Genomic DNA, 15,107 nt, shown 5'->3' with positions numbered 1-15,107 from the left:
AGAACCCAGTTCCCACTGCTGCGCGCGCGCGCGCGCGCGCGCACACACACACACACACACACACACTTTATGTTCCCTGCCAGACCTTAACACTAGAAAGGAAGGAGGCTCAGTCCCTAGTGGATATCTGTGTCATAGTCTGACCAACTGGAAAGGGCCTCCAAGGTCATCCCACCCAACTCCCTCACTTTACAAAGGGTTTACTTTCCTGCTGAAACCCTCTGAGAGCTCAGAGACTAAGCCAAAGTCCTTTTCGTGTCCTGTAAAGACCCTTCTTAATCTGGCCCCAATGCCCTCTCTGACATTGTCTCCAACTTCCCTGCCCTTTCTATGCATCCCAGCCATGCTGGTCTCTTTGGTGGTTCTCTAACCCCAAAGGCACACTCTGCCCCAGACCCTCCACATTGGCTGTTCCTTCTTCCTGAATACTCACTCTTCCTTCGGAGAGCTTCCTGACTGTCTTGTTCAGGTCTTTCTCACATACCGATGCAGAAGGCCCTCCTGGCATCCCAGCCTGTAATATTCACACCCACTCTATGCAATGTTTCAAATCGCTCCTTAGCTTTATTTTTTTTTCAGTAGCTTTTATTATATCTGATAAGTTATATGTTTTCTTTATCTTATTTCTTGTCTCTCTTTCCACTATGCTCTAGGAGAACAAGGATTTTTGTTTGTTGGACTTATTCCTAGATTCTTAGTGCCTAGAATGAGGCCAGGCGCTGGATGGACTTCCCATTTTGTTAAATGAGTGTCTCAGAGGTGATATAATTCCATCAGTGGTACAGGAAGGCCCAGAACTTGCTTAATAAATCTCTTCCCATGAAATCATCTGCTCCATGACAGGTAGCAAGATCTAGTTTGTCCTGACAGTGAGACAGCAGATGATCAGCACCTGCTGGTAGCTTCCCCAGAGTCTTTCTTGGGGAGTCCTCCATTCCTGTTCTCCTCATGCCTCCTCTCTGCAGGGCTTCGCTAGAATCCCTGTGGTAATTTTCATAAAAGTGTTCCTTTGTTCTTTCTGAGAAACCCTGGGCATTAAGAGTCCAGGAGTTCACCTTACTCACACCCAAGTCCTTCCTTAGACTTCTTCCTGGTCCCCAAAGCCCCAGCTGACAGAGGTAATCAGGTCCTGGCTGATACTAGGGACAGAAAAACTCTCTCACAGAGAGACCTTACTCTCCTTCAGGGAGGTTGACTCCTTTAACCCATGGCCATGATTCCCCAGGAGAGCCTCTCCTTCCACAAACTTCTGCATGCAGGAGCCAGACACACCCAAGCACAAATCCCTTTGCATCCTGACCTGCACCTCAGACTATATGCTCCTGGGAAGGTCACCCCTCTGGGCCTCCTCCTCTCATGTGTAAAATGGGATGAATGAGAGCACCTACCTTGCAGAGTTATAGGAATTGAGATGATGTAGGTAAAAATGCCTGACCAAAGAAGGTCCTAATAAGTGCCAATCTTGTTACTCTCACTTGGTACTGGCCTTCCAGGAGACAAGGACACTCACTGTAATCCCTCCCTTCCTTGGGCTCAGTCTCCTACTGGAATGACTGCTAAAGAAAGCTCCCAGAGCACCTGCCCCTCCCTGTTCCTCGGCATGATTTGTACCAGTCTGCCACCCACTTGGCACCCCCAACCTTCCGGAAACCATCTCAGCAGAGCTCTTCCCTGCTGGTGTCTGGCCTCACTTCTTGTTCTTCCAGGCTTTCCCAGGATATGGGGCCAAATGGGGTGGAAGTGCTACTCTGCCATCCAAAAGAGGCTACATGGCAGGCAAGAGTCTCCCCAAACCCCTCTCTTTGATTGTTCCAGGCTAGAGCCAAAGGGGGCCATCCAGCCATACTCCCCAACTCCCGGATCCCTTTCTCAGCACTGTCATGCCCCATGGGACAGTGTCCTCAGTTGCCATGTCTCAGTCCACCTGTCTTCTCCAAGCAGTCCTCCACTTGTCTCCCGGCTCTTCGGTCTCAGGGCAGCAGTCTGGATGCTTGCTCATCGTTGGGTTGGTGAGGTAGGGAGGTAACGTGCCAGAACATTAGCTGAGCTCTGTCTGCCTGTACTCAAAAACCAGCAATGAAGCAAAGGCCCTCATCACCAGTCTCCCCAAGATGGGACTTTACAGCTCCACCAGCCTTCATGTCCAGGGGCTGCACAGCAGAGTACATGGCCTTGGACTCCAAGTTCCTTGTAAATCTTCCTGCTTTGGGCTTGCAGCTAGAAAGAAGCCAGAAGCCCCTAGAAAGCCTTAATTCCTAGCTCAGGTCGGTCCTCTACTGAATGGCACGCATGGCCACTCGGCAGGGAAGGTGGTGGTTCCCAGGCCTCGTCCGTGCTGCCCAGAGGTCCTAAACCTCAGGGAATGCTGGCTCCTGTCTCCTGCTGTGGCCACAGATGCCAGCGTCACTGGGGTCTTATAAGGCCGGCCCAGGAGGAGGTGGACCCTGGAGGGTCCATTCCTTAAGTGTTGGCTTCAAGAGAGCTGAGCCATGGGGCACACAAGTGCTGGAAGCTGCCAAAGGGCAATGTACTCTAAGAGTCAAGGTCACTGAGACCTTTCTGCTTCCTGAACAAGCAGGGGATGGGGATGTTTTCTTCTGTTTCTTTGGCTGGTGACAAGGGCAAACCTGTGTGACCCACCTCTCCCACAGTGAATACCCTGGAGAGAAATACATTCTTGACTTTTCTCAGAACTCACATCTGGGCTTAAACTAGAGCAGAGGCTGTTTCTCACCAACTGCAGTCCTTCTCCTCCAATAACCACATTCTTCCTTATCTCTGAAAATCACCTGCAGGCTTGCCTACCACCTCTAGGAAGACAACCAGGAGCAAGCCCACCCCTTGCTGCTTTTTCCTTTCCTCCGTGATCTCCTGGATTCCACTGACGTGGCCTGAAAAGCTTGCATCTGGCTTTGTACCTATCTTTGTCATTTATTTCACAGATTGCCAAACCTTTCCTGGCCTCTGCAAGGACTCAGATTACGGTGTCTATTAAATGTTACTCTTCACTGCCCAGCTCTCCTTAGTAACAATTCCACCCATTTCATGACTCTCAGTAGTTCCAAAGAGCCCATGACTCCTTGGATCTTCTTTCCTCCCAGCAACTCAGCCAAGCAGGTTTGTGACACCCATCTTACAGAGGAGGAAGCTGCAGTGGTACGTGGGCAAGTCAAAACTTGACCTCTGGTCTAGCAGGCAGAAGGGGAATCCTGCTGTCAAAGAAAGAAGACAAGATAATATAAATATTAATAACATAATATCTACATGTAGAATTATGTTCATCGTATCACTTTGACCCTGTAACAGGAAAGATATTGACGGTCCCATTGTACAGTTGAGGAAACGGAGGCTTAAGTGTCCCAGCTTACCCTATGGATTGGAAGGACTTCATTTTCCAGAGAAACAAACTGACAGAGATGCTGGGGTCTGTCCAAGCTCACACAGCAAGAGAGAAGATGGGAACACAAGGTAATGTCATGAATCACAAAGTAATGTAATGTTCTGCTCCATCAGCTGCCTCTAAGGCTGGCCCAGAGGTAGAAACCCACTCTTCTGGGTGGTGCAAGGGGCCCATCCCCCAGCAGTCCCTACTACCCCAAGACCTTCAGGACATCCGATCTCAGCATCACCTGCTTTGCCATCACTGCTTTGGCAGGAGCCCCACTATTGTGCAACCAGGCACGGGGCCGGGGTTGGCTCCATAAAGTCAACAGCCAGTTGGCTTTAGCTGGCTGATTCTGCCCCCCTGGAGTTCAGCTGTGACAGCAATGAATCATACTAATGATGAGAGGTGACCATTCTTCCTCTTTGTGGCCTGGAGACACATATTTCCAAAGTTCCTCCCCTGGCTCAGGCAAACACACTTAACTTACCTTCTCCACCCATGACCCCCCTCGTTTTCTTTCCAGGGTGAGGCAGAGTAGCCAGGGACAAGGTGGGGTGAACCAGACAGAGCTGGACAGCCCTCCCACCCCAGCCCTGCCTGGTCACCTGTGCCAACCTGTGATCCCAGGGAGGGCAGGCCTTGCCCACAGAGGAAGGGGAGGAGCCTGTTGACCTTGGGATGTGCTTCAGCCTGGCATCCCCCTCACCCACCTCACCTTCCCTGCTGCTTGCACTCTGCCTTTGACTCTCTTCCATGAACAATTTGGCAAGTTCCAACATACAACCTGCAAAAAAACATAGCGGGGAGGCCACAGCTCCAGGGCCCAGAAGACAGATTGACCTATTTTTTGTGGTATTAAGTAACACAAACAACTTCATGTAAATAGACCTCAAAATCTGGGAAGTGGGATTCATGGAGGGGTGGGGGAGATGTGAGGATGTGAAATGTGAAATGTGCTAGACATCTGAGGTTGCTGTTTGAGACCAGGAGACTTAGCTTTCCCTTCCGGGGAATGGCATAGCAAGGCAGCTTTCCTATTCAACCAAGTCCCATTTGCTATATCCGACCAAGCCACAAATATAAGTCACATGCCTGGAGGCTGAGTGGACAGACACAGTCCCACCTACATAAAGAGCTGGTCCAGAAGGAGGATGCAAGTTAAGCAGCAATCCCTGCCTGGATTCTAGAGTCTTCTTCCCTGGCTCTGCAGTGCTAGACCAGAGGGAGAAGAGGCTCACCCACTGGTGATGAGGCAGGGGGCAAGGGGTTTGTCCCAGTTTGGACCTGGACACTTAGGTCACCCTGGACAGTTTCTCAGAGTCCGTTTTGCCCAGAAGATTCCACCAGCTGATCATTTTCCCTCAGCTCGAACACCTCCTGTGATGGGGACTCACTTCAGTTTGGGGTCATCATGGCTGTGGGAACTAAGGACTCCCCCACATGAAGCCAAGTTCTGCTGCCCTTTCACGTCTACCTGATAGGCCTACATTCTTTCTTCTGTAATGCAGAATGACACTGGCCCAGAGAGAGCTGGACCTTGGCTTTGCTACCAGGAGTGCAAACTCATGTGTCTCACCAAACCTGTTTCCTCATCTGTAAAACAGGGATACCATCATATAGGGTCGTGAGTTCTAAATGAGTTGATACATGTGAAGTCCTCAGCCCAGTGTTTGGCACACAGCAAGTGCTTGATAAATGTTCATTGCTTTTATCATTATTTTGATGATCAGTCTCTTTGACTGTTCATGTGTCTTGTTTCCAGACCTCTCACCTCCCATGAGATCTCCCCAGAGCAGTCTAGCTGGTTTATGCCTGGATGGGACCTCCAGGCTCCAGATGTTGTCTCAGCAGCCCAGATGATCCTCCCCCTCATCTGGACATCAGCCTTCCCCTGGAGAATGCCAAGCCACGTGGTGTGCTACATAGAACTTTGGAGACAGACAGCTTGGGCTCCTCCACCTGCGAGCTGTGTGGCCCTAAACCAATTGCAAATATATCACAAAGAATCTGTTAAATGTCAATATCCTACCTACCTTGGAGATAATGCTGGATTACAAGAAATAAGTGAGAGCTTAGAGTATTAGAAAGTAGGGATAACCATTTTATACACATATTAGATAAAACTATCATTCTCTCTTAACACAATTATGACTGTGAAAAGCATTATAACCTCCCCATGGACCTCCTTCTTTATGCTTGTTTTTATAGTTGAATGTCTTATTTTTAAAAATGAATGTGGGGAGACGCCATCTTTTGTGATCCTGGGGTCTCTAAGGATTTTCTCTGGCTGTACTGTGAAGTTTCTGCATGCCTATAAATCCCACGACCCGTGTTCATGAATGGCGGTCATGAGCTTACTTACAAAGTTGAAGTGTGGCCAGGTTTTTTTAACCACAATGATCACTGGGTTGACAATTTTGAGCTTGATCTCAACTATAAGCCTCAGTCTTCTCTAAGATCAGGGGGTTGAGACTAAAGGTAGAAGCAGGTGCTTTTAGAAGTAGGACAGGCAGTGAGGATATAGAACAGGTGGGCAGGGAATGGCTAGCCCCCGAGTCTCTCAGGACTTGTGGCTTGCAATCTTGCAAGTCTAAACAACTCACAGACTCTAGACAGGCTCAATGAAGATTTCTTCGGGACCCTAAGATGGTCCAGGCATTCTTACATTAGAACAAGACACAGTCCTTGTCCTCTAGGAATTGTGTCCCACAATGAAAACACAGAAAACATGTAGAGGTGGGGGCACCGAAGACCTCCAAGGGCAATGTCCTGAAGCTGTGTTTATTTGGCAAACAGTACTTTCTATAAAGCTGAATCAGAATGTCTTTGGAAAGACAGTCTAGGTGGCCCTGGGGCCCTATGCCCAATCTACTGTGTCATGACAGCTGATTCACAAATGGACATTATCTGCCTGGCCTCTACAGTTTGGATATGCAATATTAAGTGTGAAGATAAAGGCAGGAGCCAGTGGGACCAGAGCACGGAAAAGAAGGGACTCATTCTACCTGACGTCCAGGAAGGCTTCACAGAGGGGTATTTGTGTTGGGAGAAAGATAAAAGGCTAAGGGCTTGAATCATAACCCAAGTGACCTACCTATACCCCTCTTTCTCAAGTCCTTAGATAGTGACCCCAGAATTGACCAAAGGAAGAGGTTAGAACCTTTCATTCCAGGCCAGCGAGCCCTCAGGCCACTGTGACTCCCTTCTTTCTGGGACAGGCATAAGGTACAGGTCCTGCTATGGGGCGGAGCCTGGCCCCATTGACCAGGGGAGGAGGTGTGAGGGGAGCTGGAGGAGGAAAGGGTAAGAAGAGGGGTCCAGGTGAAAGTGGGGAGAGGAAGGGAAGGGAAGAGAAGCAACAGGGGACAGGACTGAGCATTAAAGCAGCTGGAATAAACAAGCACCACTTGGCTGCCTCTTCGGCCCTCACCTCCTCCCTCTGACCGAGGACAGAGTCCTTTTGGCCCTTCAATTATGAGAGTTTCTTTCACAGAAAGGAAAGCACCTCTGAGCCACTAGGAAACAAATGGTATTTTATTTTTTGTTGTTGAGAGGGTAGATCACAGCACAGATAGCAGTCCTGTCACACATTTGGTTAGTTTCCACAGAACATGACAGACGGGAGGAATGGGGTCTGGTTTGACTTCCACTCTATGACCTTTGACCTCTTGCTGTTCCCTCTGCAGCAAGGCTGCAGGGAGTCCTGCCTGGTCTCTAACCTGTAGCATAGCCAATCCACTCACCACTCCGACCAGTGACATGCAGAGCCGAGGGTTCAGGAGCCTTCACTGGCTGCCTGACCAATGGGCCATGGATAGAGAAGCAAAGGACCCCTGCTTTCCCTGATGCCTGTCCTCAGAGTGCTGGCCCCAAAAGAATGGACTGCCTCCCAGAGACCCGGTTCAGGGACAGGAGTAGACCAGCAGACCAGTCTTGGAAGCTGTGAAGGTAGGAGAGAAGGGGTAGGGATCCAGAGCCCATGGGGTTATTGCTAAGAAGATATGCATGGGGCACATTTCCCGTGGGCAGAATACAAGCCCTGGACCTGGACTCTGGCCACTCTGCAATGGGGCAGTAGATGGGGGCTCCAAGGTAGAAGTTCCAGGAGGAAAATGACCAGGAAGGGGTGTCGCCTGCCTGAAGGCATAGCTGGGCTCACCAGCTCCTCGCTGTGAACCTCCAATTGCTAAGAGACCCTCAGAACAGACGGGTCAGGGGTGGAATATGGAAGCAAGTTTCTTGCAATAGGAGTGAAGAGAGGCCATAGAGAATGACCATGAAGGTGATGTATACCTTCTCAGGTCCCAAGACAACTGGAGACTCCCACCCATGCCCCCACCCCTATATCAAGAGAAAGGACTGGTCTCTCAGGGAAAAAGCAGACTCCTGGGAGCCGGAGGGGATGGGAAGCTACGGGGAAGCAGGGAGGAGCCGAAGGTAACACGGCTCAGCTCCAGCCCAGGAAAGTGAGTCTAGGTTCACTGATACAACACCATCCACAGACAAGCAGCCACAAAGACCACAGTCATCACACACACACAGACATGCCACAGGAGGTGGATGAGCCCACAGGTTGTAGATGGGAAGGTGGGTATTAGCTGCATCACTAAGTTGAGGACTGGTGTTCAAGGGGACAGGGAAGGGTCCGGGGACACACAAGTTCTTGGCTTCTCCTGGGGAAAGGTCTGTTGCTGAAGTAGCCAGTTTCCTTAAGCATCAACATTTGTATCTAAAGGTTCAAGCAGCTGCCTTCAGGTTCTGGAGGCTGGAGAGAGAGAGAATTGAAATTAAAATAAAACTTTTGGCTCCTTTCAGAAATCGTTATCTGCTTGTCTCCCTGTCTTTAGCAGCCCCTCTTCCCCACAAAACTAGCATGGTGGGGTCCATTCTAAGTGCCTTGTTCCCAGTGAATCAGGGAAGACGAGCCTGAGATGCAGAGAAAGGAGATGAAGGCATAGGAGGGGGTGGACCTCAGAGGAAGGGTTCCCTTGAGAGGGCTGGAACCTGGTAGATATTGAAAGAAAATTATTAAACCCAGGAATGCTATCCCGGGACATTTTCAATAGTTGCTCATAGTCCTAAGACCTGAGAACAGGGTTTTTGAGGAAGTCCCAGTTAAAAAGAAAAAGAAAAAAAAACAGACAAGAGAAGACAACTACTAGCTAGCCCCAGGTTCCTTCCCTTGAGCCTTCCCACACCATGCCCAGATTCTGACCTGCGGGCTGCCAAGAAATAAACAGAACCCCAAGCTACAGCGGGGACACCTGCTTCCAAGACTGATTTCCATGCCATCTCAAGCTTAGGAACCACTGACCCTCCAAAGCCCCATCTAGATGAAGGAGGTCATGAGCCCTGTTCTGGCCCCCGCCACCCACGGGGCTGTTAAGAGGATATAAAAACATTTAGGAGAGAATTTAAATGCTACACAAGCACACTGTGTTATTATGATCACAGTACAAGCTGGCATCTCAGACATTTTACATCCAGAAAACTCTTTTAATTTATAATTTAAGATAAAGGTATATACCTGTCTTGATGGACCTAGAGGGTATTATGTTTAAGTGAAGTAAATCAGACAGAGAAAGACAAATACTATATGATCTCACTTACAAGTGGAATCTAAGGAACAAAATAAAGGAACAAACAAAACAGAAACAAACTTATAGATACAGAGAACAATCTAATGGTTGACAGATGGGAGGGGACTTGCGGGGCTGGGTGAAAAAGGTGAAAGGAGTAGAAGTACAAATTGGCAGTTTCGAAGTAGTCACAGATATAGAGTATAGCATAGGGAATACAGTCAATAATATTGTAATAATTATGTATGTTGCCAGGTGGATAGTAGACTTATCGAGGGAATCACTTTGTAAATTAAATAAATGTCTAACCACGAGGATGCTCTACACCTGATACTAATACAAAATAATATTGAGTGCCAACTGTAATTGAAAAAAAAAAGTAGATACCTGTCTATTAGGCCTTATTATGTATGAAAATAAAACAGAAACCAAAAGTGAGCACGTTCCAGGGTACGTCACAAAGTAAGACAGGCAGTAGCAGAAGGGTGTGGTGGAAATGGCACTAAGCCACAAAGACCTGAATTTGGGTCCAGCCAGTCACTTATTATCTCTATGGCTTATTCTCTCTGACCTCAGTTTCTTCATCTACAAAATGGTGCTAAACCCCATCTGTCCTACTTCTTTTGGCAGGCTCCAGTAAAGTCGTGTATGTGGCAGCATTTTGAAAACTATAAACAGTTATTACTTTCCCTTATACCTAGAATGAACAATGGCAATGGACACTAATAACAGTGCCCCTACATACTGAGAACTCAACACGGGAATGCTGGGGAGAGGGGATGTCATATACTACCCACCTACTTTTGTGTAGGGTTGGAACGTTTCATAATTAAATGTTAATTTTAAAAAGTGGTCCTAAGGAACTTGGTGAATCATCACTAAAAGCCATTATCTGTATGCTACTTTGATATTAGAAGTATTTCAGTAACTATAATTCTATCCCAAGTCATGTCAACATGGCAGCTAGGATGACACCCTGTTAACTTGACCACTGGGTTGTGTAAAAGCCGTATTTCATGACTGTTTACTCTGTGCATATGCAGTGCATGCACCTCAGATATTTCAGCCCATCTGCTTTATCACCCCTATCAGACCCAAGACTCTTCAGAGCACAGCTCATACTGAAAGTTGTGCCATTGCAAAAGCTAGCCCAATTCTTCTCCAGTGAAAGAGGTGACAGAGAAGACATAGGCAGACAGCATCTTACCTTCCCACCTGAGGGCTGTACTTCAGTTCTCTGCTTTCTGGGGTTCCGTTGCTGGAAGAAAACCAGAAGAGACTGTAGCAAATGGACCTTTTACCCCAAAGGGCTACCCCCTGCAAGAGCCGTGCCTGTGCCTGACTCTAGGGGAACCACTCTCATAAAGCAAAGAGGTAACTTGTGTGAGATTTTGAGTCAGACAGACCTGTGTGCAACTTGTTGCCCTGCTTCTTGCTGGTCACAGGAACTTGATACATCCCTGAACTTCTGAGTCCCTGGATAGGAATGCTTACCTCATGAGGCTGTATGAACATTAAATGAGATGGGGTCTGTGATGCACTTTGTACCATGTCTGACACTAAGCAGATGCCCTGTAAATAGCAGCCGTCAGGAGTAGTAGCCTGTTTGGTGGATGTGAGGGGACAATGAGGAACAGAGGCCCTAAAGACTCCTCTCCTAGTACTTATGGGAACATGTCTGGCCATATTTAGGGAGGCCATAGAACCTGGCAACTGACACTCCCTGAGCCATACAAAGACCTTCCCCCACTCCTTCCATTCTACCTGGGCAGGTGGCCATGACAGTTACCATTTGCAGTGATGAGGTTCTCCACTTGGGCTTCCTCGTCCCCTGGAGCCCTGAAAGAGGACCAGACACAAGCCCTTCAGTCAGAGGTCTCCAGGGCAAATCCAGAGAGTGTTACCACTCTCCTGTGGGTGCAGGAGTGCCTTAAGTCATCTGAAAGCTTCGGCATGCTCCTTGGGGCTCACAGGACAGAGGAGAAGTGGGGACAAAAGAGGCGACAAAAGAGGTGGTCAGGCACAGGGAACTTACAGACACCCTTCAATGACAGCCCCAAAAGAACTGCTGGAAAGGAGTGATCTAGGGCCTCATGGGGACTTGGATTGAATCCTGCCTCAGACTTTGGACTTCTGAGGTCCAGAGCGACCCTTGGTTATTGCAGCGGACTAATAAGGTGCTCTTGATGTTGGAGTAGAAAGGCAAATAAAAGGGAGCCCAAGTTTCTACCCAGCTCAAAGAACCTCATGAACGGAAATAAGCAGGGACAGTGTCACAGGTCCTGCAGAGATGAGATGGATGTTAAGAGAGGCCCCAAGGTCCTCTGCCTCCTTTCTCTCAAGCCCAAACTGTCTCAAGGACCTCTGGACAAGATTCCAGCACCTTTTGCCCATCTCCTTCCATCCATATTCATAAGAGAAAAAAAAGCTAACCCTCAAAGTCTGCCTGGCAATCCTCAAAACTTCTGCCATAACCACAAAGCACACAGCCTGTTTCTGAGACAAGAATCTAAAATAACACTCATTGGGATCACACACCAGGAGGCTCCTCCCTGTCCCTTCCTTGTGTCACCCAGATGTCCACAACCATGGCATCCTTACCGGGGCTTCTGATTGAAACTGCACTTGCATCTGCGACCTGAAAGGCAAAAAAACAATCCAAGGTCATCCTCCTGGCTTGAGCTCAAGGTCATGCTCCTGGCTTGGTCACAGCAGGGCTGCCCTGTGAGTCAGTGCAGGCTGTGAGACTAGGTAAATAGCACCATCTATACCTGAGCAGTGTATAGCTATATGCAGCAATCCTAGGTTGAAGGAGGGTTCTTCTGAGACCAAAGTTCAACAATAGCTTGAATGGCTATACCACCACAGTCTACCTGATCATGCAAGCACAGAGGGCTCCATTCAGATCAGGGAAAACAAATAGAGGGGCGCATCTCTTGGAGCATGCTAGGGGAAGCCCCTGTCTCTTATCTTCTGTGACTCCGCAACCCACGTCCTGCTGGATACAGCATCTGGAGGGCCACCCGACCCTTCTTATCTGTGCTTATTTCACCAAGCACTTATTTTTGTTCATTCTTCACTGTTTTACTGAGCACCTATTATGTGTCCAGCTCTATATTAGGTCCTGGAAATAACAGGGAAAACTGACAGATTCCTTCTCTCTCCAGAAAAGGGAACAGCCAGGCTCTTGCATCATTCTCTTCCTGCTTAGCAGTGCAGACACTGCTCTTATAGGGTGAACAAAGGAAAAAAGAAACTTACTCAGGATGAGGAGGATCCCAACGGAGAAGAGGACCACAGCAAACACCAATCCCCCAATCCTCAGGGTCTGGTAGTCTGCCAAAGGAACAGGGTGAGAGATGGGAGAAGGGGATGGGCCAGGGAGAATGCCTGTCCCTTCCCTGGACAAGCTGTGCCTCCCCCTCCCCACCCAGGGCTGCTGACACTGCTCACCATAATGAAAAGGGTCTTTTTCTTTCTCCTGTTCAGGTGCTGCAAAAAGAAATAAACTTGATCAAGAGGAGGACAGCTATATATCCTGGTTCCCAAATGTTGTCTCAAAGGTCTCCCTCCCCACAAAGGGCTTCCTGAGAAGCAAAGTCCATTTAGCAGAGGCGCCTGGAGAAGCACGAAGGACAAGCCTGCCCGCTAGTGCTTGCCTGAGAACTGAGGGCAGGTACAGCCCAGAGCCCCAGCTGCCACCTTGTCAGATCTGGGTCCTATGGCATACTCACCACTGGCCAGGATAGCTGGGGCCAGCAGGCTGCATAGAAAGATCAGCACCATCTCCATGGCGTCTGGGGACAGAGGGAGGAAAATGATTTTCTGGATAGGAGAATCCCCACTTCAGCCCTCAGCCTGACCAGGACCCAGTCGAATTCCTTGCTTTACTCTGAGCACTCTCCACACAACGAGAGTTTAAGCAACAAAGCAAAAGCAGCTGACATTTATTGGACTCTGATGGAGTGTTCTACTTGCATTAATTCAGTTACTACAATGGAACTGATACAATTAGTAGGCACTGTGACTAACCCCTGTTGCAGGTGAAGGGCCTGAGCTTAAAGAGGTTAAATGACACTCATAGCAGTGAGCAACAGAGCCCTCGATCTTAAACCAGCTCAGTAACTCCTCTGCCCCTGCCTCTCTGCTACCAAAGCCATAAAGCCCTAATTGCTTTGGAGATGATCTTTTCTGCGACCTCCCTTCAGGCCACCCTTCTGGGGCTATGTCCAGTTCATGAAGATGTCTGGGACTTCCTGGCCTGGTTCCCCACTGCCAAGACCCACTGCTGGAATTTCTTCTTCCTATCAGGTTATGTGGGCCAAGTACACCAATGCCCCTCTCATCCAGCCAGCCAAGTGGGGTGGGAGACCTGCTGTTTTCTGGACTATGTGGCAAACCTTGAAATGCTGACAGCTCTCCCTAAGTTACCTCTCACGCTCTCACCTCTAACGTGCCCAAGCCAACTCTTCCCATAGGTGTTAGTTCATAATCCTCCAGAAAGGTGGTTTGATTGAACAAAGGGAGTGTGAAGACCGGTTCTCTGAGCATCAGAGCCCTCCCTTCTTCCCCAGATGCCCGAGACTTCTGCTCATGAACTCATCAAGCCCCTGGGCTCAGGTCAGTCACCCCAGGAGAGGCCATCTGGATGAAAGCAGAAGGCAGGACCAATCGGTGCCTCCCAGGGGTAGATTTCAGTGGAGTTACAAACACCTCATTAGCCAGAGGGGAAAAGCGGAAAGAACCCTGAACCAGGAAAACCAGGAAAGCCCGAGGTTGTTTGCTCTTTTCTCTGTGAGGTGAGACTGGCAGTGGCCTGACCCCTGGACATCTGTCTAGTGTCTGGGGCCATGCTGGCTCTGACAGATCACGCCCTGTCACTTCAGCAGACCCAGCAGCCTCCAGCTACCCTTCCCCTTTTAGCCACCAGAGGTCAGAACAGCTGCATCCAGAATCGTGTTTGGCACAGACCTCAGACTTGGAGGTGATTCAAAAGGCATTATCTAAAGGCACTAATTTAATGCTACCTCATTTAATAATTGTATTTTTAATCTCACATTATATTTTATATGTATGAAAATATATAACAAACACGTAATAATGCGTAATAATAAGATAAACAGCCATAAACAAGTAACGTAGGAACTCGAATTTTACAAATATTGCTGCACTTACCTCTCTTCCTCCAACCCATCCCTCTGCTTTACTCCCAGGGTAAACATAACCCTGAACATGTTTTTAATCATTGCTTTGCTCATCTTCAAAAGAAGTTTTAAATTAAGAAATAATTAACATACCATGAAATTCACCATTTAAAAGTATTCCATTCAATGGCTTTTAGTATATTCACAAAATCACGCAGCCATCATCAATTCCAGAACATTTTCATCATCCCCAAAAGAAAGCCTGTACCCATTATCAGTCACTCCCATTGTAATTTTTCCACAATCTCTGACAACCACTAATTTACTTTCTGTCTCTAAGGATTTGCCTATTCTGGACATTCTACATTTTTAAAAAAAATCATAAGATATGTGGCCTTTTGCATCTGATTTTTTTCACTTTGCATTATGTTTTCGAGGTTCTTCCATGTTGTAGCATATGTCAGTACTTCCTTTCTTTTTATGGCTAAGATTCCATTGTATATGTATCTATCCTGCTCTTCTTTTTAAACATATATCTAAATACGATATTTAGTGAAACTTTTTTGAGCTTTATAATTACATCATGTTTTTTACAGTCTTCTGGGACTGGCTTTTTAAATTTAATATTGTGTTTTTAAGATTTATCGATATTATTACCTGTAAGCATAGTTCATTCATTTTCAATGTCGTGCAATATTCCATTATGCTAGGAAATTATCATGTATTGTCTCTCCTCGTTAGTGGGTATCTTATTTTTTCCCAATTTTGTGTTATTCTAAATAATGCAGCTGTGAACATTTTTGTGCATGTTGCCCAGAGTACATATGGAAGAGTTCCAAAGGTACTATTTTTTAATTCTTTTGACCCTACTTTCATAAGAAAAACTTTTTCCATTGGAACCCAGTACAAATTATATTCATACATACCAGAAACAATACTACAAAACTATATTTAACCTTAAAGTAAATGATGCCCTCTGATATTTTCTATTCTACTTGT

At 47.6% G+C, this 15,107-nt stretch overlaps 1 protein-coding gene across 3 annotated transcripts in view; it reads right to left on the bottom strand.

Annotated features, from left to right (window-relative positions):
- Positions 1-6,898: 6,898 nt before the first annotated feature.
- The window catches only part of FXYD6 (FXYD domain containing ion transport regulator 6), a 33,900-nt gene continuing 25,691 nt past the window's right edge, over positions 6,899-15,107 (bottom strand). The window contains exons 2-8 of one of the 3 annotated variants that reach the window (XM_016134881.2): positions 12,699-12,761; positions 12,418-12,456; positions 12,226-12,300; positions 11,566-11,602; positions 10,754-10,803; positions 10,172-10,222; positions 6,899-8,150 (exon numbers count right to left, since the gene is read on the bottom strand). In XM_016134881.2, the coding sequence (XP_015990367.1) occupies positions 10,194-10,222; positions 10,754-10,803; positions 11,566-11,602; positions 12,226-12,300; positions 12,418-12,456; positions 12,699-12,756 (288 nt within the window). In that variant the 5' untranslated portion in view covers positions 12,757-12,761 and the 3' untranslated portion in view covers positions 6,899-8,150; positions 10,172-10,193. The remainder of the gene's footprint in view (positions 8,151-10,171; positions 10,223-10,753; positions 10,804-11,565; positions 11,603-12,225; positions 12,301-12,417; positions 12,457-12,698; positions 12,762-15,107) is intronic. The other 2 variants (XM_036221043.1, XM_036221042.1) reach the window with 2 other exon arrangements.

Source organism: Rousettus aegyptiacus, unplaced genomic scaffold, assembly GCF_014176215.1.
Source record: "Rousettus aegyptiacus isolate mRouAeg1 unplaced genomic scaffold, mRouAeg1.p scaffold_m13_p_5, whole genome shotgun sequence".
NCBI lineage: Eukaryota > Metazoa > Chordata > Mammalia > Chiroptera > Pteropodidae > Rousettus > Rousettus aegyptiacus.
Note: the sequence above shows the minus strand (reverse complement) of the source record. Positions and strands in the feature narration are given on the sequence as shown.